The sequence below is a fragment of the Manis pentadactyla genome, chromosome 10 (genome assembly GCF_030020395.1).
Source record: "Manis pentadactyla isolate mManPen7 chromosome 10, mManPen7.hap1, whole genome shotgun sequence".
In the NCBI taxonomy this organism is placed as follows: Eukaryota; Metazoa; Chordata; class Mammalia; order Pholidota; family Manidae; genus Manis; species Manis pentadactyla.
In genome coordinates, this window is record NC_080028.1 from 126,212,974 (window position 1) to 126,240,680 (window position 27,707).

The 27,707-nt window shown below is 56.0% G+C and overlaps 2 protein-coding genes and 2 long non-coding RNA genes across 16 annotated transcripts in view; 2 read left to right on the forward strand and 2 right to left on the reverse strand.

Annotated features, from left to right (window-relative positions):
* The window catches only part of NLRC3 (NLR family CARD domain containing 3), a 27,420-nt gene extending 24,897 nt beyond the window's left edge, over positions 1 to 2,523 (reverse strand). For 6 of the 7 annotated variants that reach the window (XR_008992321.1, XR_008992322.1, XM_057487687.1 and 3 more), the window contains exon 1: positions 2,132 to 2,406. The gene's annotated coding sequence lies outside the window, so the exon portion shown is untranslated. The other variant, XM_057487686.1, reaches the window with a different exon arrangement.
* Positions 1 to 3,132, forward strand: part of LOC118929882 (uncharacterized) — a 14,738-nt gene extending 11,606 nt beyond the window's left edge. Inside the window, exon 6 of the long non-coding RNA XR_008992323.1 lies at positions 2,844 to 3,132. This is a non-coding gene — a long non-coding RNA (uncharacterized LOC118929882). The remainder of the gene's footprint in view (positions 1 to 2,843) is intronic.
* A 127-nt stretch (positions 3,133 to 3,259) lies between these two features.
* LOC130679217 (uncharacterized) lies at positions 3,260 to 9,938 on the forward strand. 3 transcript variants are annotated; one of them, XR_008992327.1, is made up of 5 exons: positions 3,260 to 4,199; positions 4,286 to 4,597; positions 6,149 to 7,226; positions 9,085 to 9,196; positions 9,810 to 9,938. It is a non-coding gene; the product is annotated as an uncharacterized LOC130679217 (long non-coding RNA). The 3 variants fall into 3 exon arrangements; XR_008992326.1 differs by having other exon boundaries at positions 9,085 to 9,176; positions 9,810 to 9,928; XR_008992325.1 differs by having other exon boundaries at positions 3,261 to 4,199; positions 9,085 to 9,129; positions 9,810 to 9,935.
* On the reverse strand, positions 5,385 to 27,682 carry SLX4 (SLX4 structure-specific endonuclease subunit). 5 transcript variants are annotated; one of them, XM_036920407.2, is made up of 15 exons: positions 27,620 to 27,682; positions 24,596 to 25,297; positions 23,049 to 23,273; positions 20,941 to 21,130; positions 19,891 to 20,100; positions 17,776 to 17,984; positions 17,349 to 17,665; positions 16,579 to 16,807; positions 16,022 to 16,110; positions 15,107 to 15,253; positions 14,293 to 14,462; positions 9,768 to 11,917; positions 7,837 to 7,936; positions 6,895 to 7,296; positions 5,385 to 6,446 (listed from the first exon to the last, which is right to left on the reverse strand). In XM_036920407.2, exons 2-15 carry the CDS (start codon positions 24,933 to 24,935, stop codon positions 6,050 to 6,052), a joined length of 5,175 nt encoding a protein of 1,724 aa, XP_036776302.2. In that variant the 5' UTR covers positions 24,936 to 25,297; positions 27,620 to 27,682; the 3' UTR covers positions 5,385 to 6,049. The 5 variants fall into 5 exon arrangements, with proteins under 5 accessions (XP_036776302.2, XP_036776298.2, XP_036776301.2 ...); XM_036920403.2 differs by lacking the exon at positions 27,620 to 27,682 and adding an exon at positions 27,478 to 27,609; XM_036920406.2 differs by lacking the exon at positions 27,620 to 27,682 and adding an exon at positions 27,232 to 27,609.
* Between the last annotated feature and the right edge of the window lie 25 nt (positions 27,683 to 27,707).

Sequence of the window (27,707 nt, forward strand, 5' to 3'; positions counted from 1 at the left end):
TGGGCCCGAGGGAGGCTGGGAATGTGCCAAAGGAGGCAGGGGTGAATGGGGAGGATGAGGCAGGGCCTGCACGGGCCTGAGAAGCGGGTGGGGGGCGAGCTCTCCTTCCTGAGCTCCCCTGAGCCTCCCTCCTGATTAGACACCTGTCTTTCTTGCCCTGCTGTCCTTGGGCCTAGGGTTGCCGATTTACCAAACTAAGATACAAGACACCCAGAGAAATTTGAATTTCAGGTAAACAGCAAATAGTTTTTTAGTATAAGTATATCCCATATAATACTTGGAACATACTTTTACTTATGGAAAAAACCTTGTTTATCTGAAATTCAGTTATTAATAGGGTGTTCTATAATTTATCTGGTACCCCTCCTCAGGCCACACTCAGATATGACCCCTCCCTGGCCTGGCCTTCACCTTTGGACCCAACAGGGTCAGAGGAGGAGACCCAGCAGTGGACCCAGAGCCACCCCATTCCCATGACCTCCAGGGCCAGCATGAGAGGCTGACATTGGTCTCCTCTGATGGGGTGGCTACCTGGCCACCTGTGTGGACAGGCCTTGCATGTGGCCACAGAGGCCACCTGTGCAAGGGGGAACCTACTGCCCAGGCCTCCGGGTGGGGTGAGATCAGGTGGCCACATGTGCCACAAGGGATGGTCAGGTAGACCCTGCCCAGTGCAGACAGCCTCCAAGGAGAGCAGCAGGTTGCCCTGTAAGCCCGGCCTAAGGAGGGGAGGCAGGGTGCGTGGGCCTTGGGTCACCTTGGGGGGTCTGAAGGCCCAAGGTCAGTCAGTCTGCAGAGAGTCTGAGCAGCAGAGGTCAGGTCAAGGCCAGACAGATACCAGCGCTGCCAGCTCCCCGGAGCAGGGCTTCCCCACTCCTGTGACCCTCTGTGGGGCTGGGCGCGGCTGGTGGCCTGTCTCCCCGGTGTTGGTGTTGCTCAGATCCCATCCCTCATCTTGACAGCTGGGCTTCTGCCATGTCCTTGAGAGACCTGGGTCCTGATTTAATCATCATTTCTGCTACCAAAGCTCCATCTTGTCTGTGCTTCCCCACCAGGGGCCTCAGGTCTTGCGGGCCTGTGTGCGAGCGGCCAGCCCCTGCCCTGTCCACCTGCGCTTGGTAACAGCATGGGCCCCTGCAGTGCCGACCTCTGCGTCTCAGGCCACAGCTTCTTGGATGCTCCTCTCCTCTGATTTCCTGCCCTTGCTCTGCCCCTCAGGACCCGAGAATCCAGTCCTTAGCGCTGCTGAGGTGGCCCCAGTACCATGGCTGCTGACCTCTTGAGACCAGAGAAACTTTCCTAGGGGTGGGAGGAAGAGGCGCCTTTGCCCCAGGACATGGCCCTCCTGAATGCCCTGGGCCCTGGAGCCCCAGGGGTGGCACGGGGACAGGCTCGGCGCTGGAGGGCCAGTGCCCCTGGGATGGAGGAGGGGCGCCCACCCCGCGTCCCCACCGGGAGCCGGCTGCAGGAGGCCATGGTGGCCAGGAAAAGCCTGCTTCGCCATCGAGGGAGCTGGCAGGAGGCCTGGGGCCCTAGAAGCCTGGCCATAGGGGAGGACCCCATGGCCAGCAGCCACCCCTGGCCCTGCTCAGCAGGCCTCTGTGGCTACTGTGCCCCTCGATGTACTGCCTTCTCCATCTGAGGGTGTGGCTTGGGGAGGCCCCTGGGGGCTCTCACTCATCACGAGGGCAGCATTCAGGGAGCAGGCACTGGGTGCTGGGCCCCACCTGTACTGCCTCCCTTGGCCCTCAGACCCCTGGGGCAGAAAAGCTGTGTCATGATTGGAGCCCAGTTCTGCTGAGTCCCACGTGACCTCTGGGCCGCAGCACTCCACATCCCTCCTGCCGGCCTGCACCACTTTCTGGCTGCTTCCTGCTCGTCCTAGCCCATCCCTGGTACCTGGGGAGCTGGGCTTTGTCTCCTCCGCTCACCCGGCTGTCCTGGGCACATGTTCGTTTATTCCATGCTGGGAAGTAGTCCTGCTCAGCAGCTCCCACACCCATGGGACAACTGGAGTCGCTGCAGCCGCCCCCCTCCCCAGAGCAGCTCAGGCCCTAGAAGTCACGGCCTTCCTGCCAGTAGTCTCCTCTTCCTCCCCCATCCTGCCCTAAGGCAGCCTGACTTGACTTACCTTCTGGGCCTTGTTGCTCCAGGGATGACCGGAGGGCTGGGGGGTGCTGCATCTCGGTGCTCAGCCCTGCTCCAGCAGATGGGGGCAGCTGGCGGCGGGGGGCATGTCCGGAGAGTCTGCGTGGCCAGCCGGCGGGCCCTAAGCCTCCAGGATCTGTCCGGGGCCAGGATGAAGCCCTGTGTGAAAGGACCAGGAGGAGCTGACCCTGCAGAGCAATGTGGCCTGCCAGCTCCTGCAGGGCCCTGGGCCCACTGGGTGTCACGGCAGCTGGGGCTTCTCACCTCTTCCTGTGCTGGGCTCCACCTCAACCCTCCTTCCTGTCTGATTTCAAAATCCGACAGCCTCACAGACAGATTGGTGGGCTGTGGCTGCCTTGGGGGGGCTCTCTGGCCATGTTACCTGCCCTGTAAGTCAGAGGCAGGGGCTGCCACCAGGGTCTTGATTTGAGGACCCCAATAGACTTGATGCTCAGAAGTAGTCCAGCCAAGGAGACAGAGGGACACACTCAGTCAGCAGACCTTTGCTTTTCGGGGGGTAGTAGGGAAACCAGGCGGGCAGGAGGATGTTCAGTGACTTGCCTAAGGCCACACAGTGGGCAGCTGGCCTCACCTGGCTGGACTGAGTCCTCACATGTGCAGGCAGGCTCTGGTACGGCTGTGGTCCCCGCCGCCCTTTCTAACCCCCTGCCTTCCTTCTCTCTGGCACCTAACAGGCATCTTCAACCCAGCTGTCCCCCCACATCTTCCTGTGAGTAAAGGGCCCCCGAGGGAGTCAGCTGCACCCTGGAACCCCAGAATGTGGCAGTATCCTCAGGGCTCTGCTGTGGACCTCAGCACGCAGGCTGCCCTGACCAGGAACGTGTGCGGGGGAAGGATGTGCCCAGAGCGAACGACGTGAGAGAAGTCATGACAGAGGGAAAGTGCAGGACCTCCCCCGGTGCCAGGGAGCAGGCCAGTCAATGGGGCTCTGGGAGCCTCGGTTCTCCTCAGCCTGCGGGAGCAGGCAAGCAGTGGGTCCCTGTGTAGGCAGCGGCTGGGGGTACGGGGAGGCGGGGGTGGGCTGCGCTTGGATCAGCCTGTCCTTGAGAGCTGTGCGGGGGTGATGGGGGGGCGGGAAGGGCCGGGGCCGAGTGGAGGGGCTCCAGATGCCGACATACTTCCCTGCCCTCCATCAGTGCTCTCTGAGCACCCAGCCACTTGAGCTGCCAGGGGGACACACATGCCCTAGAGAGGCCTGCTGAGGCTCCAGGCAGGTGGAGCGCAGACCAGCAGCTGCAGCCTGGGCCGTGGTCGTGAGGTGCAGCAACGTGTCTGAAAGCAGGCCGCCCACAGGATGTTGGAAACCGCAGGGGCCTGGTGGGTACCTGTCATATGAAAGAGGCCAGGAGGCCTCCCTCCACAGCTCAGGGGGATGGACTCAGAGCATAGGAGGGAGCAGCCTTCTCTGAGGGACCTGGGGAGTTTCCCAACAACTTTGCTCCCTGCTGGGCAGCAATGTCCATGGCTGCACAGGGCTGGTCCCGGGCTCCCTCTGCCAGCTCCTCTGTGGGAGCTGGGGGGCCTTTCTCCTGACTCTCCTGGGGGTGTTTCTATGTGAGGTGGGGTCTCCCATGGCTGTCCCCTCTGAGGCTTTCTGTCCCCCAGAGCTGTGGTCAGCCAGGCAGGCTGTGGCCTCCACCCCTCCCAGCTCAGCAACAACCTGAGGTTTCCTGTCTGCAGGGGTGGGGGCCTTTCTGGGGTTGTGCAGGCCCCTTGCCTGGGCCCTGCTCGAGCTGGTCTCTGGTTCTCCTTTGACTGCCTTGAGTGGCCATGCCCAGGCTGTGGCTGGGCCCCAGGACATGGGACGGCCCGGGAGGTCTCGACGCGTCATGGCGAAGTGTGCGTGTCACTGGTTTTTACCACGGGTGAGCACTCTGCTGTCCCGGGGCTCCCTCACACGGCAAGGCTCGGCTTCTAGAAGCAGCACCTGTGTCCACGGGTACACGAGGCCCACTGTAGGCCCCGGAGAGGGCAGCTCTTTGGCACCCTTTTCAACAATTAGCCAAGTAAAGTCTGAATTTTATGGAAGAGTCAGATTCTTTCCTTGATACCTCCAAGTCTCTGGTTGTGGCGACTTCTTTCTCGTTTTAACTTGCTTTCCCTGCTTTGCACACAGGATCCGCCTGAACTACAGGCCTGGCCAGGCCCACTGCTGGCCCCTGCTGGCCTCTCGGGGGCGCTCTGGGCACCCCCCACCTGGCCAGCAGCCCCCAGGCCTGGCCTCTGCAGCCCTCCCCTGGCCTTGGGCTTTTACCTATTTTAAGCCCTCCCCTGGCACCTGCCTGGAGTTGGTCACGGTCTGGGAGTCAGACATTCTGAGAAGTGAAGGCTTCTGGGCCCGTCGGGGGAGTGTGCTCACGGCTGCAGGTCCCAGGCCAGTGTCCACCCTGTCGGAGTCCACAGCCTCCACCCGGAGCCAGTGAAGCAGGTAAGGGCCCCACGTCACCGCCTGCCATAACTGTCTCACTTCCTTAAACCTGCCCGTGTGGGGGGATCTAGCCCTTCAGATAAGAAATGTGGTACCTTTTGAATCAGGGCAGATTCCGTCTTCAGTGATCAGTGTGGAGCCTGTCCTTAGCTGTGCGGTCTGAACCCTGGCCTCCAGTCGTCTGTCCCGGGGCAGCATGCACACGGAGGGCCAGGTCCTCTTTGCCTGGTCATGAAATGGTACCCAAATTTGTGTGCAAGAAACCCTGTTTCACCTCCCTGAATGCTGTGCGCCTGAAGCCAGCTCACAAACCCCCTCTTCCAGGAAGTTGCTGCTCTGGGCCACCTGAGCACCGACCCTCACACCTGGCAGGGATTGGCCAGTCTGTCTCCACTAGATGACAGGAGGGGCTGGCTTCTTTCTGACCAATCTTTCCAGGCCCAGCATGGAGACAAGAGCAGGCTTCCCAAACTCATCCTGTTAAATGCAGACTCTCACTCAGATGCCCCACGTGACGCTGCTGGGCTGCGGGCCTCACTCTGGGCATTGAGGGTGGTAAGTCGGCACTAGGGTAAGGGCTCTCTTGATGTGGGCATCCGGGTAGACAAGCATGAGTGAATGAACGAACAAACATCAGAACCAGGAAGGAATGAGCCAGCAGGCCTGGGTACCCCTTGAAATAACAAGCAAAGGCCTGCAGACATGGGTGTGGGGGCAGGAGGGGAGCTGAGATTGAAGCTCACGACTGCTTGCCTCATTATTTTCTAGAATGTAGCATCTGGAAGGGTTTTATAAAGGCTTTTTGTGTTTATTGCACATCATATAAAACAGACTGCACTGCATCTGGAACAGACAAGACATTCACAAGGACACAGACCCGGACTGTCCTTTCTGGGCCCTCGCCTGTGCTCACACCGCCTGATGCCAGGTGCGGCTTTCACACACCGATGGCACCAGTGCCTGCTGGGGGGCTTCGGGGCTGTGCTGCGCCCTCTGCGCTGTGCGGCTTGGAGGCTGCTGGTGACAGGGCGGGTGCTGGGCCAGAAGGCCTGGGGCACGGCAGTGTGGGAGGCCTGCGGACATCTGACTGCTGGTGGAGGCCAGGAGGCCAGCCTGAGTGCCAGGAAGGGAGCTGGGGCAGGGTCCCTCTCAGGGCAGGCAGACCACGACTGGTGCTCATGAGTGAAAGATGCTCCGGCCAGCTGGTAGCGGCCCACCACCCTCTGCACATGGGGGTCCAGTGGGGTGAAAGGGAGACAAACAGTGGGCACCCCTAGGGAGAGGGGGCCAGGGACCCAAATCCAGTGGGCAACATGCTTGGAGTACTGCTCCAGGGAAGAGTCACGGGTGCTGATCCGGGCCAGAGCCATCGTCACTCTAACGGGTGTGGACGAGGCCCCAAGGCCCAGAAATGCCTGTGGAGGCCTGGCTCGCTGACGGAGCTGCAGCCTCTCACAGGCTGCTGACGGCAGGGGATAGGGAGGCAGGGACGGGCCCGTTGGTGCGGACCCTCTTCTTCCTGCCCACGGGCTGCCGCCTCTTCCCCTCCAGCTTCTCCTTCCGGGCCGCGGCGCTGGTGAAGGTGATGCAGTGGGCGTCTAGGAAGTCCAGCAGTTTCCCCATGGCCACGCGGATGCCATGCTGCCTCAGCTCAGCCTGCAGCTCCGCCAGCTCAAAGGGCTGGTACAGCAGGACCTTGCGGTAGAGCGCCGGCGTGGTGCGGATGTGACGCCACACAGCCTCCTCGGTGGCTGCTGCCTGGACGGCTGCCTGGGGCGCACCGGCCGCCGCCTCCTCGCCTTCCCCGTCTCCTGCACACTCAAAGGCTCCTCCAAACTCACCGGAAAAACTGAAAAGAAGTAGACAAGGACACCCTGTGACGTCCCTTCCCTCCAGCCCCCAAGCCCAGGAGCCTCTTTGAGGGAAGGAGTACATTTCTGTGCCCTTGCGGTGCCCAGCATGTGGTAGGCATGACCCCCAGGAAGGCAGAAGCTCCAGGACGGTGTGTGCCCGGCATTCCGGCCGCCGGCCTGAGCACCCTGCCTCACCCAGAATACACCACCAGCGGCCAGTCCCACGCGGGGAGCATCCTGTGCGGCGAGTACACAGGAGCTCCAGAAGTCAGCTCAGGAGGTCAAGGGGACTGTCCCTTCACCCAGCCTGGGTTTCCTGTAGTCCAAACCCAGAAGGCGACTGGGACTTCTGAACAATGGCCATTGGGCCTCACTCACGCCAACTCTTGGACCCACTGGTTAGGGGGCCCACGAAACCACTGGCCGTCCTCCCACTCCAGTTACCTTTGTGAGCTAAAGGAGCTGTCACTGCTGTCCAGAGAGGAGGCCGTGGACTCCTGGGAGGCCGTGAGCTCGGTGTCACCATCAGGGCCTGGACATACCACCTCGGCTGGTGACATGCCCAGCAAGGGTGTGCTTCCACCAGGCCGCTGCTTTCGATGTAGGGGGCCCTTGGTCTTAGCAGGTCCCTTGGATCTCTGGGGAACGGGATCAGAAGTGGCCTCCAGCTGGACATGGCCAGCTGTCCCTGAAGCCTCGGAGGTCTTGGTGGTGTGGCTCTGGCTGCGAGGAGTCCTCAGGGGCACCTCATCCTCGGAGTCTGACCCCAGCGTCTGGTGAGTGTACTGGAATATCTCCTTCAGTTTCAGGACCATCTGCCGTTTGGGCAGAGGGCGGACCCCAAACCTAGGTGGGAAAACAGCTGAACTTCAGCAAAGAGCAATTATCAACAAATTACGGGCTTTGTGTATTGAAATCTTAAATGCCTGACTTTTGTGAGCATTCCGAGGTGTCTATCCTGCATGCCAACTGAGCTTACTCTGAAGACTATTCCAGAAGGGCCACCCCAGGCTCTCAACAGGTGGTACTGATGACTTCCCTAGTGCCCAAGAGGGAGGGCAGCTTTCACTGGGGTATGATGGTTTGATGTTCTTTTAAAAAATCTCCTCACTCAGGCCGTTAAGGCAGGGCCCCATGTCTACGCACATGGCACTGGGACCTGTTCCCTGAGGGGTAACCTGAAGGAGTCCCATCTCTTATCTCCTGGGGCAATTTGGGGAGCAGAAGGCAGAGCTGGTGCTCACACACACGCCTGCCCCAACTGCTCCCACCCGGAGAGCCCAGGGGGGCCCCAGGGCGGGTCTTCAGCTCCCAGCCTCGCTGAGCCCGGTTGCATGCTGGAGGGAGGGGACCCCTTAAGAGCAGGCTTTCAGGATCAGCACCGACCTGTCCAGTTCTTTCTTCAGTACCGGGGTCTCCATGATGGAGTATCTTGGCATTGGGGTTATAGGCACTTTCGGGGGCAAGTTCTTCTGGTTAGCACCTTCTGGGTAGAACATAAGAGACAAATTTCAGCACGAGGGACCTGGAGGGACCTCTTCTGACCCTGTTGTGTCACCGAAACACCGCACTTGAAGAGCGCCCAGCCCCCATCTGCTCCAGGACGTGAGGCCCCTCCCCCCCGCCCCTTACTCTGGGACCGCTTGCCCATCAGAGGGCAGCTCCCAGCGCAGGGCAAAGCCCCCCCGCCTTGTGCAAGGCTGACGCTGTGAACAGGGCCGGGGGGAAGGGCAGCGGGAGGGACTGCTCACGGGCTTAGGATTCGTCCTGGGGTGATGGCAGCAGAACACTGACTGTTCTGAAAGCCACTGATGGTATGTTTTAAAGGGCGAATTTTATGGTATGTGAATAACATCTCAATATAACCATTATTTAAAAAACCCCCAGCATTTTAAGGACAAATGGGATGACTTAATATACAGACTTTTGTTCTCTTTTGAGCATGGAGCCCTGAGACTCCAGTGCAAACAAGTCTTTATCCCCTGAAAAGTGCACAAAATTTTTTATAAAATTTCAGAGTTTGTCCCCCTTGAAGCCCATTTCAGATTCAGACCCAAGTCCCCTGGGCTAAAGTTCTCACGGCAGCACCTGCAAACTGGTTAGAAATGCAAATTCTTGATGGTACCCGGACCTCCTGAAGCAGTAGCTCTGGGGTGCAGGCTGCTCACGGCGGGGCTGGTCACTGGTGCCAAATTGGTCTAGGATTTCAGGAGGCAGTGAGAGGCCAGGTGGCAGGCAGGTGGCTGCATGGGGCTCCCCACCCTGCCTGGCCCTCCCGGGGTCTGCCTGGCGGGGGACGGGAGGCAGCAGCGCCTGGAGGGCTGGCGCTGGGGGCTCTGAGGGCCCCCCAGACTGAAGCGAGCCGGGTACTGACGTGCGTCCACAGGGATAAGGAATGACCAGGCTCACGGCAGACCTCCTGCACAGTCCCGTCTGTTGTTTTAAACCGAGATGAAATTCACATAGAATTTTAAAGCGAACGACCCAGTGGCACTTCGTGCATCCACAGGGTCGCAGCCACCTCTGCTAGCTAGTTCCTGCATGTCTCCATCCCCTTAAGGAAAGTCCATGTCCATCGGCAGTCACTCCCCGCCCGTCTCCCCCAGACCACTCATCTGCTTTCTGCTTCTGCAGATCTGCCTGTGCTGAACATTTCATGCAAATGGAACCCTGTAACATGTGACCTTCTATGACTGGCTTCTCTCACTGAGTATAATGTTTTCAAGGTCCATGCATGTTGTAGCATGTCAGTGTTTCATTCCTTTTCTTGCCTGAGTAACATTCCAGTGTGTAGATATATCGTTTGTCTGTTCATCAATTGCTGGACATTTGGGTGGTTTCCACCTTTTGGCTACTGTGAATAACACTGCTGTGAACATCTGTGTACAAGGATCTGTCTCAGCCCTGATTCAGTTCCTTGTACGTATGGTAGGAATAGACTTGCTGGGTCATAATGCCAATTCCACACTTAGCTTTTTGAGGAGCCACTTTTACTGTTTGAGCCTGATCTTAGGGTGCATCAACGGGGTTTGTCTTGGCCTTTTGGAGGGGCTGGTTCAGTATTCTGGGATGGGGGCTACAGGGGTTTTGACAAGTGCCTAGGCCAGTCATAGGATCCAGGCATGCTTAGGAAGCCCTGGCTTATAGGCTAAGAATTATACGTTTGACAGCAGCCAGGGCTCCCTCAGCGGTGCAGAGGGGTCTGGAAGGCAAGGGGAGGGGCTTGCCGCAGGCCAGCAGGCCCTTCAGCACTGCCACACTGACTGCCCTGTGCCCCTCAGGGTAAAAGACGGCTCACCCTCCCTCCCGCTACTCACTTGGTGTCTGTGGCCCTTCTGATTTTGGAGCTTGGGCTACAGGAAGAACCTCTGGAGGCTTCTGTTCTTCTGCGTCCCAGTCGTCCCACAGCGCTGAATTCAGAAAGCTTGGCCTGCTGCCTCCAGGGGAACTGGCCCAAGGGGATTTCTCTTGAGACCTTCTTTGTCCAGAGAAGCTTTCTCGGATGGGGGTGATGCCCAGGAGTGCCGGGGGGGGGTGGTCAGCACTGCCCGGGGCCTCCCCTGCCCTACCGCCGGGGCTGCTGGTGCTCAGAGGGCCGGTCCACTCCAGGTTCAAGCGGTCAATGGGGATCGGTGAGAGGGGCTCTGTGTACCAGCAGCAGCCGTCAGCCGGGGCTGGGGGGCCACCGTCCCGCCGCGGGCTGCTGTCCGCCCGACGAGAGGCTGCCTCCGGCTCCTCTTCGCTGTCCCCCACCTCTACCACTTCACTTGCTGTGGCTGGATCCAGCAGGCTTGGCCCAGGGGGTGCGTGCTTCTGGACCGTCCCGGTGACACTGGCAGGGCCCCCTGGGGGGACAGGCACCGGGCATGGCGGCAGCGTCTGGGGCACAATCACTGACAGCTTATTCGTGGCTTCGGGCCTGTCCCTGTTTTCTAACAGGACCCTGGGTTTGAGCTGAGCCGTTTGACCCTCTGAAGCCCTGGACCCCAGGCCCGTGATTCGGGTCTGCGATGAACAGTCACGGCTCCTGCTAGCTAGGGGGGTGGCGGGCACCAGCCATGATGTGTCTGTCATGCTGTCCTCACTAGGGCTGCTCCGAGGGTCACAGAACAGCGGGGGGGTCCCTCTGCCACCCACAGGGCCCTGCTTCCCTGATGGCCCCTCCAACTCCCGCTGCAGTGCGGCCTCTCTTCCTGGTGGGCTTTGGGAAGGTTCCTGGTCTGCATCAACATCGATGATGGAAAACAGCTCAGAGGACTTGGGGCTCATTTCTAGAACTTTCCTTTCTCCTGGGGGGCTATTAAAAGCATGCATTGTTTGGGCTTGTTGTGGCTCTGGCTCTTCATCTGAATCCAGTAAGAGGATAATCTCCTCTTTGCTCCCACTGGGTGGAGAATTCTGAGGTCTGGAGCTGCAGTGGCCGGGTTCTAACTGGGCTGGGCCAACGGATGAAGGCCTTTCTGGGGAGATCAGGACCCCTCTGCTTCTGCATGCCAACACGGAGCGGCATTCTTTGCCTCTCTGGCAGCCTGGATCTTGAAGTAAGGCGAGAAGGCTCCTGCCCCTCTTCTGCTTCAGCGGTGAGTTCTGGGAGGCCACCCTGGGTGCTCCGCCCTGTGATTTGGGTGTCAGTGGGGCCGGGCCACTTGTGTGCTGAGGGCGAGGGTGTGGCCGGCCGGGACTCCTGCCTTGAGGGGGCTGAGACCGGGAGAGGCTTAGGTTTGAGGGGGGCGCCCACTGGCGGGCGGGCAGATGGGCGCTCTCCAGCCCCCTCTCCCCAACAGGGCTGTTTTCTTCCTTGGGGTCGTGCATGGTTTGGGACGGTTCAGGGTACTGAGCTGATGAAAAAGGCTGTCCATCATCACCGAAGTCCACCGGATACAGGAAGGCGCCTCCCTTTCTCCCTGCCTGGCAGCTGCGAGCAGGACCAGCGCTAGAGCGGCTCGAGGGAGCCAGTGCTTCCCTGGGGGGCCCCGCTCTCTCCTCCAAGCCCGAAGCCTGGCCCTCGAGGAGCAGGGCTGTGGACCGGCTCGTGCCCTCCCACCTGGCTGGGGCCTCACCGCTGCCCTGTCCCGACGAGTCCGTCTGTTTTGCGTTTTCCAGCTGTTCTTTAACCTGGGCCAGGATTCGCCCAGAAACTGGACCCTCCTCCCCAAGTTGGCTGGTTGCCCCCTCAACCTCTGGAGCTCTTTCCTCCTGCAGCAGCTTTCGCTGAGTAGCAGCAAATTCATAAATTTCTTCCATTTCTGCTTCATTCACTTTTTCTCTGTCTTCCTCAGCACCCTCACACCCCAACAAAGTCTCCACTTCTTCCTCTTCATCTCTCCACATCGACCTCAAGAGTTCTTGGAAATTCTCTGCTCTGCTTTCACAATCCTCGTTTTCCTTCTCCTTCCGTCCTCCACCCTCTGAATCCATCACGACAGGTGCTTGTTCACACAGGAGAACGAGCTCGCTCAGCCCAAATCTGCAACAGGAAATGCTGTGTGTCATCACGCCCCTGCCTGGAGGTGGCATCTGGGCGTCCCACAGTGGGTGAGGACCAGAGCACAAGTCCTTATAGGCTGGGCCCTGTCCCCGTTCTCCTGCAAAGACGGTACCTGTGCAACACCCAAGCTACTAGGTTCTAGAAACAGACTCAGGCAGGGCTCCCTAACTCTGTGTGCAAGCATGAAGGGGCACCTTGGGCTTGGCCGAACACAACAGGAATTGGCGGTGCTGACCTGCAGCACCTGCTGTGGCTGACGTAAACAGACCAGAGCGCCATGGGCCAGCCCAGTGGGAGCACCAGCCTGCCACTGACCTGAAGGCTCCAGGGCCTAATCAGTTCAATTAAATACCCAAATGCAACTAATAGAAAGAGAAATCAGGAAAACAATCCCATTCACAATTGCATCAAAAAGAATAAAATACCTAGGAATAAACCTAACCAAGGAAGTGAAAGACCTATACCCTGAAAACTATAAGACACTCTTAAGAGAAATTAAAGGGGACACTAACAAATGAAAACTCATCCCATGCTCTTGGCTAGGAAGAATTAATATCATCAAAATGGCCATCCTGCCCAAAGCAATATACAGATTCGATGCAATCCCTATCAAATTACCAACAGCATTCTTCAACGAACTAGAGAAAATCATCCTAAAATTCATATGGAAACACCAAAACCCCAAATAGCCAAAGCAATCCTGAGAAGGAAAAATAAAGTGGGGGGGGATCTCACTCCCCAACTTCAAGTTCTACTACAAAGCCACAGTAATCAAGACAGTTTGGTAATGGCACAAGAACAGAGCCACAGACCAGTGGGACAGACTAGAGACTCCAGACATTAACCCAGACATATATGGTCAACTAATATTTGATAAAGGAGCCATGGACATACAATGGGGAAATGACAGCCTCTTCAACATATGGTGCTGGCAAAACTGGACAGCTACATGTAGGAGAATGAAACTGGACCATTGTCTAACCCCATACACAAGAGTAAATTCAAAATGGATCAAAGACCTGAATGTAAGTCATGAAACCATAAAACTCTTAGAAAAAAACAGGCAAAAATCTGTTGGGCATAAACATGAGTGACTTCTTCATGAATATATCTCCCCGGGCAAGGAAAACAAAAGCAAAAATGAACAAGTGGGACTATATCATGCTGAAAAGCTGCTGTACAGCAAAGGACACCATCAATAGAACAAAAAGGTATCCTACAGTATGGGAGAATATATTCATAAGTGACAGATCCGATAAAGGCTTGACATCCAAAATATATAAAGAGCTCACGCACCTCAACAAACAAAAAGCAAATAATCCAATCAAAAAATGGGCAAAGGAAACAACATGGATGGAGCTAGAGGGTATTATGCTCAGTGAAATAAGCCAGGCGGAGAAAGACAAGTACCAAATGATTTCACTCATCTGTGGAGTATAAGAACAAAGAAAAACTGAAGGAACAAAACAGCAGCAGAATCACAGAACCCAAGAATGGACTAACAGTTACCAAAGGGAAAGGGACTGGGCAGGAGGGGTGGGAAGGGAGGGATAAGGGGGAAAAAGAAGGGGGCCTTACGATTAGCATGTATAATATGGGGGGAGGCTGGGAGGGCTGTGCAACACAGAGAAGACAAGTAGTGATTCTATAGCATCTTACTACGCTGATGGACAGTGACTGTAATGGGGATTGTGGGGGGGACTTGGTGAAGGGGGGAGCCTAGTAAACAATGTTCTGCATGTAATTGTAGATTAATGATAACAACAACAAATTAAATATAAGCACCATTATTAAATGACATTAAATATAAGCACCATTATTAAATGATAAATAAATAAATAAATAAATACCCAGCCGGTGAGCCATTCCTCTCCCATGAAAGCACCTGAGGGATGACATGGCCTGCGATGACCAAGGCCCACGGGCCTGTAAGCCCTGTCAGGAGGTAGAACACCTTCCCTCCCCGAGCCACCTGCCCCTCTCCTGAGATAGTGGGGTAGGCAGCCGGGTAGGTGCAAATTCATGGGCATCAGACTCAGCACTCCATCCACACGTTTGCTGGGGCTCAGGAGAGGGCGGGCCAGTCAAGGAGCAGGGGAGGCTGGGGGAGCGGAACCCGAGGACCGGCCCCTCCTTACGCCCGGCTGCCGAGACTGAGTGACCTGACAGACGCCCTCCTCAGCCAGCGCTCAGCTCTGCTCCAAGTGCCTGGCCAGTTCAAGGTCACCACTGGCCACAAACTTGGGATTAGAAGGCATAGGAAGGACTCAGTCCTGACCCTCCATTAGCCATCCACCTGCTAATCTGTCAGTTCACATCGAAAGCCAGGAAGCAAATGGAAAGAACAGTGGGACCTGTGGGCCAGGGCACTCAGGCCAGGGGCCAGCTCGGCGGGCAGGCCGGAGTCCGCCGTGTAGAGGTAATGCAGGAAGGCGCGGGCGGTCTCGGGGCTCACACCACTCAGCAGGACGCGCTGGGTCCTGGGCTCGCCGTCTTCTACAGCGGAGAAACCTTCCCTGCTCACCTGAGGGCAAAATAAAAGGCGGGTCTCTCAGCGGACGTGCGACTTGGGGCGCAGCTGGTCTTGGGGCTGGAGTCTGGGTCTCACAGACGCCCTTATTCCCAGGATGAACAGCTGCCACTATTGCTCTGTGTCATTGGCCAGGAATTTTGCTGATTGGGCCATAAAACTTCCTGTTTTTCAAAATCCCAGTTAGTTCAAGAACATGTTCGAGAACCCAACTAGTTCCATCAGGCGTCAGAACTTTCTGATGGGAGGCCCACAGCAGACTCCTGGCTCTTACGACACGACACTCCAGCCAGATGTGCAGCGCGGAAATGTCTGCCGGCAGCTCGGCCTTAAAGGTCCCCCACGACTGTAACTATAACTATGCACGTTGGGGAAAGGAAACAATTCTAGGTGAAAAAGGTTTTTTATTCAATGGAACAAGACATCTCATGTTTCCCAATTCTGAGGTCACCTCACACCACTTCTTAACCCCAACATGTCTTCTCCGTGGAGGGTGACCTTTAAGGCAACAGAGGAAAAGAGTTCAGAGCACAGGAGGGCAGGGAGGGTGGTGAGCGGGAGGGGCTGCCGAGGGGCCGGGGAGACGGGACCCTGGACAGAGATGGGGAGGGGGGAGGAGGGGCTGGGCCAGCACTTACATACTGGAATAGAAGGGGGCACCGGGCATAAAGCACGAAGGTGTGGGCGTGCAGCACCTCCCCGCTGTCCGTCTGGAACTGGATGTCACTGAGGTGCGGGTTATTGACCATGGCTCTGAAGTCGGCCAGCAGCAAACCGAGCGAAAGCTGGAAGGAGAGGAGAAAGGTCGCCCCCATCCCTGGCCCGCCTGGCTGACTGAAGGGCTGCTAGGGCGGCAGGTCAGGACCCTCACGCTCCTCCCCTCATGGTCCCTACGCTGGGTTCCACCTTCAAGTGACTTCAAAGCACTCAGCAGTACGGAACAGCAGAAGAGAGTGGTTTTTCAGATTCTCTGCGCCACGGAAGCCCTGGCCAGCAGGGGAGGCACGATGGCTGCAGCATTGGCTGAGCTGCGTGTGTGCCAGGCTGTGTGTCACGAACACTGCAGTGCGGCCCTGTGAGGAAACTGACAAGCCCCATTGCAGAAAGGCAAGAACCCCAAGTCCCAGAGGTTCTGGGACCTGGCTGGGGAAGCTCCACATCCTTTTTCCATGGGCCATGGTCACCAGGGTTGGTGCAAAGGCTTTGGCTGAAACACTAGTGGGATGACAATTATGAGGATGACAATTATGCTGGATGAGGCAGTGTGCTGACCAACGCAACCCTCTGGGCTCCCGGGACGGAGCAGGCCCCAGGCTTGGCTACCGAGGAGCCCCCCAGAGGTCAGGGACAGAAGGGACAGCAGCACTGTGGCAGAGTCCCTTGGGAAAGGGAGGCTCCTCAGGGCTCTGGCCTAACTCAGCTCACAGGCTGGCAAGGGGACCAGGGGACTCATGCACAGGCCTGGAGGCCGCCAGGGAGCCGCCTGCATGGACGGAACACAAGAGGTGCACGGTGGCCAAGGCCGCTTGGCGCAGGGAAAAGCCCATCCTTACCGAGGCCTGGCTGTCCTGCTCCAGATGCTGCTCCTTGGGTGGCAGGACAAACCCAGTTGGTGGAAGGCCACTGGGAGACAAGCCCATCCCTGAGAGAAGGAGTCCCAGGTTAGATCACCACCTACTGCAACGTCAGCTCCAGGGAAAGAGCATCAAGTGTGGCTGAGCTCATGGGGCGCCTGGAGCCCCCGTTACCTGAGGACCTCATTAACGCCGACTGCCCACGCTCTCCCCGTCACCCCACCCCACCCTGGAGAGATGCACCGGTGGTGTAATAGGCAGAATTAGCCCACATGGTCACTTGCACTGACAGACGGCCCTGTTCTTGGTTATAGTTTAAGGAAAACTGACACTTACCTGTGTTACATGCACCTTTGAGGAAAACCTGAAAGCCCCTACAGAGACTGCATGTGCCCATCATTTGGGGATGAGCCAGAGAACCTCAGGTCTGCGTGGCCATCACAGCCCCACAAGGACTAGTCTGTCAGGGCCACGGCCGCAGGGAGAGGAGGGCCAGGGGAGCAGGGCTGGCCCAGGTGTCCCAGCCAGTGTCTCACCTGTGGCCCTTCCTGAGCTGGCCAGGTCGCCGCTGCAGGGCCATGGGCTGGCGCTCAGCCCCTCTCCTGCTAGGTCCACGAGGTCCTGCAGGGCCTGGTGCTCCCTCTGGCTGGCAGAGGGTGACATGCAGCCCAGAGGGTGGGCACTGAGGGGAGCTGGCAGTGTGTGCACACCCAGCTCTGGCTGGTCAGGCAGCACTGGAGGCAGCGTGGACGCCTGGGTGAGACCCTGAAGGAGTCAGAAAGCGCAAGTGGCCATGTGGCTTTGGCAGCAGCCACCACCGGGGGGCCGAGTGTGCCTGCCCAGAGCAGCCCTGGGACTCCATCGCCATCTGGCTTCCCTGTCACATTGAAGGCCATGCCTGTGGCATCATGTCTACAGAAACGTCCCCAGGGCCTGTCCTGATGCCATCTAAATGGCCTCCAGTGGGCAAGCAGTGACCCCAGGACTATCTGCAGCAGGCTTGTCTGGTCCTGGGCCCCGCCCCATCACAGGCAGATTATACCAACCCCCGGGGGTGGGGCCCAGGGCTTTGCACTGTAAACAAACTCTCCAGAAACAGGACCCGTTTGGGAATCGGTGGCCCTCCCCGTTCTTAGGGGAGCCATCTAGTTATCGCAGAGAGACATGGTGCGGCCAACTCACCCAGGCTGCCCCGCCTCCCCTCCTTGGGCTGCTTCTCTCCCTGGCTGTTGACACCCAGCTACAACCCCGGAGCTGCCAACCGTGCCCAGAGCTCCCCCGTGTGTGCCCAGAGGGGAGGGTGCACCTTGGGGGGCAGCTGGGGCACCATGGGAGGTGCCAGGCTTGCCGTGTAGAAGGATTCGGGAGCCCAGGCCCCGGTCAGGGCACTGCCTTCCCACAGAAAGTTCTGCTTCCCTTTGGGCGGTGGCAGACGCTGGCTGGCCTTTTCCAGCTCTTCCTTTAAAATTCTGCTGGGGGGAAGGGGTGGCGTGCTGGGCAGCTCTGCTTCCTCGGCCAGGAGCTGGGCCACCCGGGCCTCCATCTGCCTCCGTGTGGTCTCTGCGTCCTGGACTAACAGCTGGGGCGGGGAGACGGGGGCTTTCTTCTTGCGACTCTTCTTTTCTGGAGGTAACAGAAGCAACATGGTCAGTAATGGCGCCACCCACTCGCTGAGGCCCACCAGCGGCCACCCGCAGCCGACGGCAGGCCTCCCCGACCCGGGCCGCGCCTACCTGCTCCTGGCAGAGTCCTCCCGGGCACAGCGCTCCCCAGTCTGAGCGCCGCCGGCACAGCCTCCTGCTCCATCTCGGACCGGGACAGGGCCATGGCCACCAGCAGGTCCTCTGATGGCACCTCGGCCTTGCGGGCCTTCCGCTTCCTCTGTGGCTCCTGCTTGGCCGCGGCTCCCTTCCGCTTCAAACCGCCCGCACGACTGCCGAAGCTTGGAAGGCAGGCAGGCAGAGAGGTTAGTGGGAGTGACAGAGGTGAGCACTTCCGTTCCGAGGTGGTCCCCGCTGGACCACAGGGGTCTGGACCCCTTCCCCTCTGTGGTGGGGGAGAGAAAAGGGGTAAATGTGGGCCCATCAGATCAGGCATCAGCCGCTTTGGGTGTTCACTGTGTTCGTTCCGCTGCCTCGTGAGCTCATGGGACCCAGGGACAAGCCCAGGGCCCACCGGAGGGTTGGGCCCTTGCTTGTGGTGCTGCCAGCATCGGTGCCCTCAGCGGTGCCTGCGCACCGTCGATGTGGTCGGACCCTCCCAGTCACGGCGCCGAGTCAGTTCCCTGGCTCCACCAACTCTGCCCATCCATACTTCAGATGCCCCTCGGGTGGTCCTGGCTACATGGGCGATGACAGGACCCCTTCTCCCAAGGCCCGAAGGCAAGGCTGCCCTGCTCAGGCTGCCAGTGTGGCCGGCCAGCTCTGAGGTCACTGCGCAGCAGCTCGCTTGGCTTGAAGATCTAAAGGGGGTTTTCTGGCTAGAGAGAGCTAGACTGCCTGGCGAATGCCCACAGGCTGGGTGAGGGGGGCCAAGGTGAGAGAAACCAAGGGTGCAAACCCGGGCTCACCGTCCCTGCAGCTGCAGGGGTGTCTGGGAAGCACCCCTGGCTTTCACAGAAACTGGTGTTCTCACTGGGTCCATGACGGCTCAAGAATCTCAGGTATTGCCTCAGAAATCTAAGCAAGCCCTAATTCAGTTCCAATTTCCTGAAACCCTGCGTGAAACCTCCAAGAGGGAAAGAGTTGCCTTGGCCTCCCAGGCCCAGCCTCTGTGGGCTGTGCCTCCAGGCCCAGCAGGCAGACCTGGGATCGGGAGAGCACGTGCGGCGGCGGGCTGAGTGGGGTGTTCTAGCCTGGGGGCCATGCCCGCCCCAAGCTCCCAATGCCCCAGCTTGGCTTTGGGGCCAGTGAGGCTGTCTCGGTGAGGTTTGCTGCTCTGACCACCTTCCAGAAGGACCCACACACACCTTGTTTCTCTTTTGGAAGAATTTAAAAAGCAGACCTTTTTATCTGAGTCTGTCATTTCAGTCCAGTCTCACCAAAAGGCAAGCAATGGCTTAGATAGTGTCTCTTCCAAGGCCTTAAAGCTTCTGATTCTACAATGGTAGTATTGACGTGCTACAACATAGACAGGCTCACCAGCTATGAATCGGCCTCTGCCCACCAGTCTCAGTGTGGGCCAAGCTGGACGCTCATAACCTGTGTGTGAGGCGGTGGCTGGGACAAGCAGAGCCGCTCCCCTGGGCCTTCCCTTTGCCCTTGGCAGCTGTCAGAGGAATGAAGCTCCAGGCATGCTCGGCCAGGGCCTGGGCTGCTCGCTTCCCTCTGACACTGGGGTCTACCCGTGTCCATGGTGGCAGGGTGGCGTGGAGGAAAGCTGGCCCTCGGCCGCCTGGCTGCCCCAGGTCTGCACGCTGAGGACTTGTTTTTGGCTATCAGAAGGGCCTCCCATTTTAATGCTAAGCTATTTAATTCATGCACCTTTTTTTAAAAAAGGCCTGTGGTTCTATCTCACCAACTCTTTGAATTTTGCTGAGTAACCTCACATTAACAGTATGTAAATTGGACCCCACGGAGACAGAAGTCACGCTGCCACACAGCAGTGGCCACAGGAGTGGATGATCAAATGCTTAGCGCTGGGTCCTTTCCAGACACACAGCTGGACATTTCAAAGCATTTGGAGATGAAGAATCTGTCTGCTCCTCAATCCTGTGGCGACTGCCTGATTTTCTCTTCATATGTTCCATTTCCAGAACCAACGAAGGCTCTGCGGTTCTCCCACACTCTGAAAGGCTTTCTGAAAGGCTTTTTTTTTTTTTAAACCAGAGTACTTGTCATTTGCCTCACCTTGGTCCTGGAGGGCTGCAGGTCCCCTCAAGTTGAGCCGCCTGCAGCCGCACGGCCTGGAGCAGGAGCTGTGGGCCAATCTCCATCTTCACCGCACACTGTTTCAGGTGGCTGATTCTGCTCTTTAGGGTGAGAAACGGCTTGCCACACACCGGGCACCCAGGGATCTGAGCCGCGGGTCTCAGCGCCTCTTCAGCCTCATCCAAGCACCTGGAGGAAGGCAGTAAACATAGACTGCCCTCTCTGAAAACGGGGCTCACAGCCGATGTGGGCCAGTCAGCGCAGACGTGCTGTAGGTCAAAGCCTGTCACCCTCCACCCAGACCGCAGGCAGCTTCCAGACGCTGCATTTAGGTACGTCAGCACTGGGAGCTGAAGGAAGCAAGGCTGGGTTAAGCAGAGTCACCTAATGACCCAGCAATTCCACACTGAAGTATATGCCCAAAAGAATGGCAAACGTACCCCAGCAAGTATGAAACGCATGTTCATAGCAGGTCTGTGCATGATACACAGAAGGCGGAAACAACCGTGTGTCCGCCAGTGGACGAGGATGGCGAGGAGGGGTCCATCCGAACAGTGGGCTGCTGTTCAGCCCTAAAAATGAATGAAGTACCGACACATGGCACGATGTGGATGAACCCTGAAAACACCAAGCTGAGTGAAGGGAGCCGGACACTGAAGGCCACGTGCGATTCCCGGTGTGTCCCCAGCAGGCAAACCCGCAAAGACAGCAGGCGCATGGCTCCTGGGTCTGGGGTATAGGTGCTGACGGGGATAAGTTTTCTTTCTGGGCTGATGGAAATGATCTAAAATTGACTGTGGTGATGGCTGTGCACCATTTAGAATATACTAAATAAAAGCCAATGAATTGTTCACTTTAAGTGGGTGAATTGTATGGTACATGAGTTAGAATCTCTACAAAGCTGTTTGAAAACAAAGCAAGGATGGGCTGTCGCCGAGTGCAAGATGCCGTCCTCACACCAGATGCCCCTGGATTTGGCCACACCCATGGCAGCCATGAACCCAGAGGCGGCGGCTAAGTGGCTCCTACCGGTTCACGTGCTGCTCCCTCCGGGTGGCGTTCATGGCTGAGAGGTTCTTTTGGCAGATCTGGCAGAAGAACAGGCCCTTCTCTTCCAGGCTGTCGCCGTGCGCGGATGCTCGTTCCTGCCCAAGCTCCTGCTGCAAGGCCAAGGCCACGGCAGCGTCGCTCTCTGTGGCGGGGAGTGCAGGCTCTGACCCTAGGAGGGGCACAAAGGTCCGCGGGGACGAGCTCAGCCCCAGAGCCCTGCGCCGGCTCTCAGAACTCGCAGAGCAGGGATGCCAGGTGGAGGGCAGGGAAAACAGCCCCAGCACTGCCCGGCAAGGCTGGGCACGGAACAGGCTCCTAGACTGTACTCCTCAGACTGAACTGTGCACTGGCAGCACCTGGGAAACTCACTAAAATGCAGGTTCACTTCCTGGAGGTCTTGGTGGAGCCTGAGAGCCTGCATTTCTAACCACACCTGGTGAGGCTGATGCTGCTGGCCCAGGACCACGCTTTGAGTATCAAGGTCCTGGAGAATTTGCCTTTCACTTTTCTCATTTCTGCTAGTCGGCTACCTCGGGCATTCCAGGTCTACAAGGCTCCTTTCCTAACAAATCTAGGATTTCTCTTCAAAGCTCAGCCTTCTGTACTGCCATGACCTTTTGTTGTCCATCATAGAAGAACCAGGTCAGAGTGCAATGCCTTCCTCCGTTAAAAGGGAGTCTGTTTCTCAGCATCAAACCAAAGGACTGAGCGACTCTGGTTCTGAGGCGGCCCCCAGGGAGCTGGGCCCACGCCACAGCCTCCGCTACCACTCACACTGCCGGAGCGGGCACTCGGCGCGCCCGGGGGACTTGCCCTGAGAGCTTTCTAAGTCCCCAGTTCTGGAATATATCGCCTTTTCCACTGAAGCCAAGAAAGCGTCCCACTTCATTTTGGTGCCCTATTTTTTTTTTTTTAACAAAGAGGTGGTTTCTGTCTCCTGAGCATTACTGAGATTGATGTGTGGATAGACGGAAATGACTGAGTCAGGTGTAGCCACTCCACTGCCACAAGGACCGATGTCCATGGCAGATGTCACACGGCGGCCTCCGGGGTAGCCCGAGAACCCGCAGTGCCCGAGGTGAGGTCTGCTAATGCAACACCAAGGGGCTACAGGGTTGTTGGCTGTGGGTCCCCTGTGGCTTCTTCCTATTTCTTTTCCTTTTGTAAACTTTCATCAGAGATGAGGATTCATGTTGTTTCGGGGGCAGAGGGCAGAGCCAGCTGCCACTGTGCGTCTCCCAGGGTGGTGCCGAATGCCATGCACAGCACCCACACCACGCTGCCACCCGACTGTTTCACCCGGAGCCGATGGAATCTCTAGGGCCCTCACGGAGTACCGCAGCCCAGGGCCTGCAGGAAGGGGTGCGGTGACACCACAAAGAAATACCAAATCCAGAAAGTGGGAACCTTTAAAAGACAACTGTCCGGGATTCTTAAAAAAGTATAATGAAAGAAGAAAAAAGACAAAGAGGCTATTCTAGATACTAGATCTTATGAGACTACTGAGCCGTAGCCATATGCAGAGTTAGCTTCTAGTTCTGACGCCTCCTCATTCAGACAAAACAAGAAACCAGCCAAAACAGCCGTCTTGGGACAACCGGAAAATGTGGCTATGAACTGGACAACTGGCAATACTATGGAATTAAGTGCGCTAATGGCACTGTGACTGCACAGAATTTAGGGGTGAAGCATCATGTCTAGAACTTACTTTCAAATGGTAAAGAAGAAACTTATGTATGTTTCTACAGACAAAAATTTTATGGCCAAAAGTTAACAATAGTTAAATCTAGGTTGAGGGTGGAGTGGTAATATATATATTTTTACTTTGCTGTATGGGAAAAATTTCATTAAAAAAAGTCAAAATAAAAAAAGAGGAAGCGGTGCCTGTCAAAGAAGCCAAGTGAGAACTATCCCAAGGGACCCTTTGTTCTCTAGCTTGATACAACTGAGCGGCGAAGGCCGCCCAAGAGCCCCCCCAGGAGCGAGGCAAGGACCCCTGCTTCCCGCCTGCCTCCCTCCCTCCAGAGTCAGAACTTCTGGGAAGTTAGAAGGTATCTGGTTGGGAAGATAGAAAATTCCCCTCCTACCATTCCCAGCCACCATCTCGTCTGGAGGGCCCTTTAGGACCTTTTCTTCAAGGGCAGCCTCCGGGGAGCACCCTCCTGCAGCGTGCTTCAAACGCTCGGGGTCTGCTCTCTTGAACTGCTGCATTCGCTGGAGGACGAGCTCTGCCGTCCGGGGTTTGGAGGGACTCGGCACTGACACGGTCAGACAGGAAGGAGGGGGCTGGCTGCTGCTGGCCGGAGCGGCCTCTGGCAAGAAGGAAAACAGTCACAGGCATAGAAATCAGACTTTTCCACCAGATGCCGGTTAGACACAAGTTTTGAAGGGACCCTTTACCAACTAGTTTAGGTTTAACTCTCAAGTGTGAATAGGACTGACTGTTGGTAACCTCAGGTTGTGGTGATATAAATGTACCTCTCATAAATATCTATGAGAGAGGGGGAACAGGGATTGACTGCTAATGAACATGGGGGTTATTTTTGGGTGATGAAGATGTTCTAAAATTAGGTAGTGGTGATGGTTACCTGACTGTCAATACACTAAAAGCACCTAATGGTATACTTTTAAAAGGGTGAATTTTATAGAATGGGAATTATATTTCTACAAAGCTGTTATTTAAGAAATATTAATGACGTATCTTTCTAGGTCACAAGTTCTTTAACTTGGTGTTTACAGATGGCCTCCAGTGGGGATCCATGACCCCTGACGCTGTGCGTCAGTTTGCAGGTGCTGGGGCATCATGCATGGCCTTCACTAGACTCTCAGAGGAAGCATGACGGACCAATGACATTTCAGCAACATTACTGAAGCCTTACAGCAGTCTCAGCGAGGCCGGTGTCTGTCACCTCTCATGAAAAGGTCACATTGACCACACTAGGTAAAAAATATTATGTAAGATCAGGAAATGAAGGTGAGAAAAATTTAGAAACAGAACCCCAAAGACCTTATGCAAGGCAGTTTTTCAGTTTTGCATCAGGAACATGTACCAAGGGCAGCCAGGTAAGGAAGCTGCTTCAAACAAAAAAGAAGTATTTGGAGGGGAAAAGAAGGGCCTGGAGATTCTCCCGGAACTTAGGCCCACCCAGCACCCGTGTACTCCTTCTCAGCAACAACCGCGGTGGCTGGCCCTGCTGCAGCTGGCCCACTTGGGAATGAATTCAAAAAAATGAGAGAAGCAGCATTATTTCCATGTTCATGGAACTCAGGTCACCTGCATGAGGTAAACATTAATAGGAAACTGAAAAAGCAGAGGCCTCCAACATAATAATGTAGAAAATTCACATAGGGGTTATATTTTTTATGGCTACTCTTTAAAAAGGAGTTGGCAGACTATGATCCTCAGGCTGGCTGCCTGTTTTGGTAAATGAAGTTTTGTTGAAACACAGCCCGTTTATTTGCTTACGTATCGTCTAGGGAGATGAGTTGGGACAGACACTGTCTGGCCGGCAAAGCCAAAAAATTTTACTACCTGGCCCTTTCCAGACAGTGTCCTGACCTCCGGCTTCCAACAGTGCAGTCACCTCTGCTTGCCTCTCTGGAACCGTCCCGGCAGTGGTTCCGGCCCAGTTACCTGTCTGGGGGCGCCGCACGCTCTCCCGGAGCTCGGCAGCAGCGCCTCCCTCCCCGTGCTCAGAGGGGGCCGGTGCGCGCTCCTGCCGCTTGGATGCCCCTGGCTTTTGGCTCCTGGAGACCTGGCTGCCAGACCCAGCCTTCCTCTCCCCGGGGGGGTGAGGGGTTTTGCTCTCGGTAGCAGCTGGTTTGGTCCGTTTCAGTGTGTTTTTTCTTTGAGTGCTCTTTGAGGCCTTCTGTGTTTTCCTCTCCCCACACGCTTCCTTGGTGCCATTTTTTTTCATCCTCTGGAAAAAGCTGGCGCAGAGTTCCTTAAAATCATCGTCTGACTCATCCATCATCTGCCCGGTCTCAGGGCTTCAAGGCTGGTCTCCAGAGGAGTGAGCGTCGGTCTGGGGGGGCCTGAGAATGAGCCTGGCCGGGCCTCGTTCAGACTCACAGCTTTGTTAGGGCTCCTGTCTGCTTCTTACTGACAAGGCTGGAGAGTTGGCGTCATTGCACAAAAAGTGCTGTTTTCTCCTCCCTAATGATTTTAAAACCTTTCTTCAAATCGAGCCTGTGTTAAGCAGCATGTTTCAAGCTTCTCTCTCACATCTGCGAGGTTTTGTCGTCCGGTATGCCTCTGAAGTACGGTACGTGTGTACTTGGTGCTCAGGTGGTTCTCCAAGACACCCATGGACGTTTGGTGCATTTAATTTCACATCTGTGGAAAACCAAAAGCATCTAAGTTTAATGAGATACTGTCATTTTGTGCCATTTCTTCTCCAGGGAGGTACAGAGCACGTGGGATATGGGGAAAGTCTTCACCATCACAATACACCTGTCAAATACTCAGGCACAGCCTGGCTACCAGATGCATCACCTTACAGGACATCTCACCACCTGGGGATAGGGGTGGGTAGTCAGTATCTAGGAACCTGCCAGAGCACAGTCTTCCACAGGCAGAAAAATGTGCACATCTTAGATGAGTACTGTTTTTACTGAAACCTGGGGAATGAATCCAATGAAGAGCAGTCTCCACAGAAACTAGATGACCCCCAAATCCAGAAAAACTGTCTCCTAGGCCTATATCAGTCCCAGGCCTCCAGCTGTTAGAGGCTCTATCAGCAGGCAATGTAATGCATGGAGGTTGAGGGGGTTACATGCTTGAACGCTCAGGGAGAAGCCAAAGGTGGAGCACAGGAAGCTTATCCTTCACTGACACAATCAATTTGTCCAAATCAGAAAAAGGCCACTTTTTTCAATCCTCTCACCCCAGCAAGAGCTCTCCAAACTCAATGCCGCCCAGAAACAAATGTTGGGCCTTACAGGCATGATTATCTACATTGGTACAGTTTACTGGGGTTCAAAAAATTGTAAGAGAATGACCCAGTGGCAGAAAATTCATTTCAAACACAATAATGCAACCTCCGCCATCCAAGTAATCTTGTTGCTCATCTAGTTCTCCAGAGCTGGGGAGAAGCACATACCTAGAATCTGTGTGACCCTTGAACAACTCAGGGGTTAGGGGAGCCAAATCCTGTGCGGTCAGAAGTTTGCGTTTGACTTGACACCCCCACCCCTACGCCGGCAAATTATTAATAGCCTACTGTTGATTGGAAGCCTTACTGTAACATAAACAATTAACATATATTCTGTATATTATATACACTATATTCTGTATTCTTACAATAAAGTAAGCTAGAGAAAATGTATTTTCAAATTGTCACAAATTTCCAAAAAATTTTCCGACATATTTATTTTTAAAAATCCACGTACAAATGGACCTGCACAATAACAAATCCATGTTGTTCAAGCATCAGCTGTACTTTGCATGGGTGGCTCATTCTCATCTTCCATGTCACCTCCTTATAGAAGATTCTCCTCATCCTTTAAGTGGACCTTCTCCATCCCCATTATTTTCTATCATCACACATTTTGCACAATGATATTTATCACAAATTATAATCCTATGTAAGAGGTAACATTTGTTGGATGCTTATGGTATGCCAGGCACTTGTCAAATTGCTTTACAAGTCTAACTCATTTCATCTTTGTAACAATCCTATTTGGTAGAATTTATTGTCATCCCTTCTTTATAGCAAGGAATCAGGCACAAGAATGAGGAACTAACTGGTCTAAGTTCATACAGCTTTTGAAGTGGCAGGGCTGGGATCATATCCAGGCAGTGCTGGCTCTTGTGTTTTTATTCATTAAATTATTATCCCCGTCCTCTACTAAGCTCAAAACTTCAGGAGGGCACAGACAAATCTATTTTGCTTCATATTCTCTTTGGCTAATAAAACGCCTGACTTGTAATAAGTGCTCAACAATTACTTGTTGAATTAATTACCTGCAAAGAGTTTGGTACAGTAGGAGCGAAGAGAAAGTGGAGGGAGGGTAGGCCGCAGGGAGCAGCAGAGGTCAGTGTCCAAGCGCCTGGATCGTCAGGCTAAGCAAGCTGAATTCTATCCTGTTGGATGCGGGGAGCTAGAGCAAATCCCACCCTCCACCCCGTCTCCACATCTCTGCGGATGTCAGTCTTAAAAGCAGTGCATCTCCTCTACGCGCTCAATCAATATTTGCTGAAAAAAGAGGCGGGTGTTCCGAGACTGCGTCTCCAGAAGAAACTTGTTATTACCCAGCTCCTATACCTACCACGGCGCCGGGCTCAACAGCAGACGCGGAATGAATGAATGGGCAGGTGCGGGCGCACCCTCTGCTCCCCCAACCCGATGGCGCCCGGCAAGCGGGCAGGGGGCTCAGCCTGGAGGAAGGGCTGCCAACGACTCGACTCCAGCGGCTATAACGCCAGACGGCGAATTCCGATCGCAAGGCCGTGGCCCCCTGGGTGTCCAGATATCCCCACCCCTTCTCCCTTCAGGCGGCCTCGGCCCCCTCCACCCGAGCGTGGCTTCTGCCTCCACACCGCGGCTGAAGGCGGGCGAGAAAGGATCTTCTCTCTCAGGAGAGCGAGCAAGGCCCGAGATGGCTGAATCGTCTCTCCTGGGTGCCGACTTCAGCCTCAAAGTCCGGCTCCTCCTACCTTCGGCGCTACCGCGGTACCTTCTCAACGGAGAACCTCGCGTCTGCGCATGCGCCGCCCGGTGCCTCCGCGAATTGCGTCTGCGCGG

Bases quoted from the DNA above. Each gene is read 5' to 3' on its own strand.
- SLX4 (XM_057487694.1), bottom strand. From the start codon at position 24,935: ATGATGGATGAGTCAGACGATGATTTTAAGGAACTCTGCGCCAGCTTT. The intron at 21,131-23,048 runs GTAGGAGGGGAA...TGCCCCTCCTAG, and splicing joins CGAGATGGTGGCTGGGAATG to GGTCAGAGCCTGCACTCCCC. The intron at 7,297-7,836 runs GTCGGTGCTGAT...TTTCCCACCTAG, and splicing joins CTGAAGAAAGAACTGGACAG to GTTTGGGGTCCGCCCTCTGC.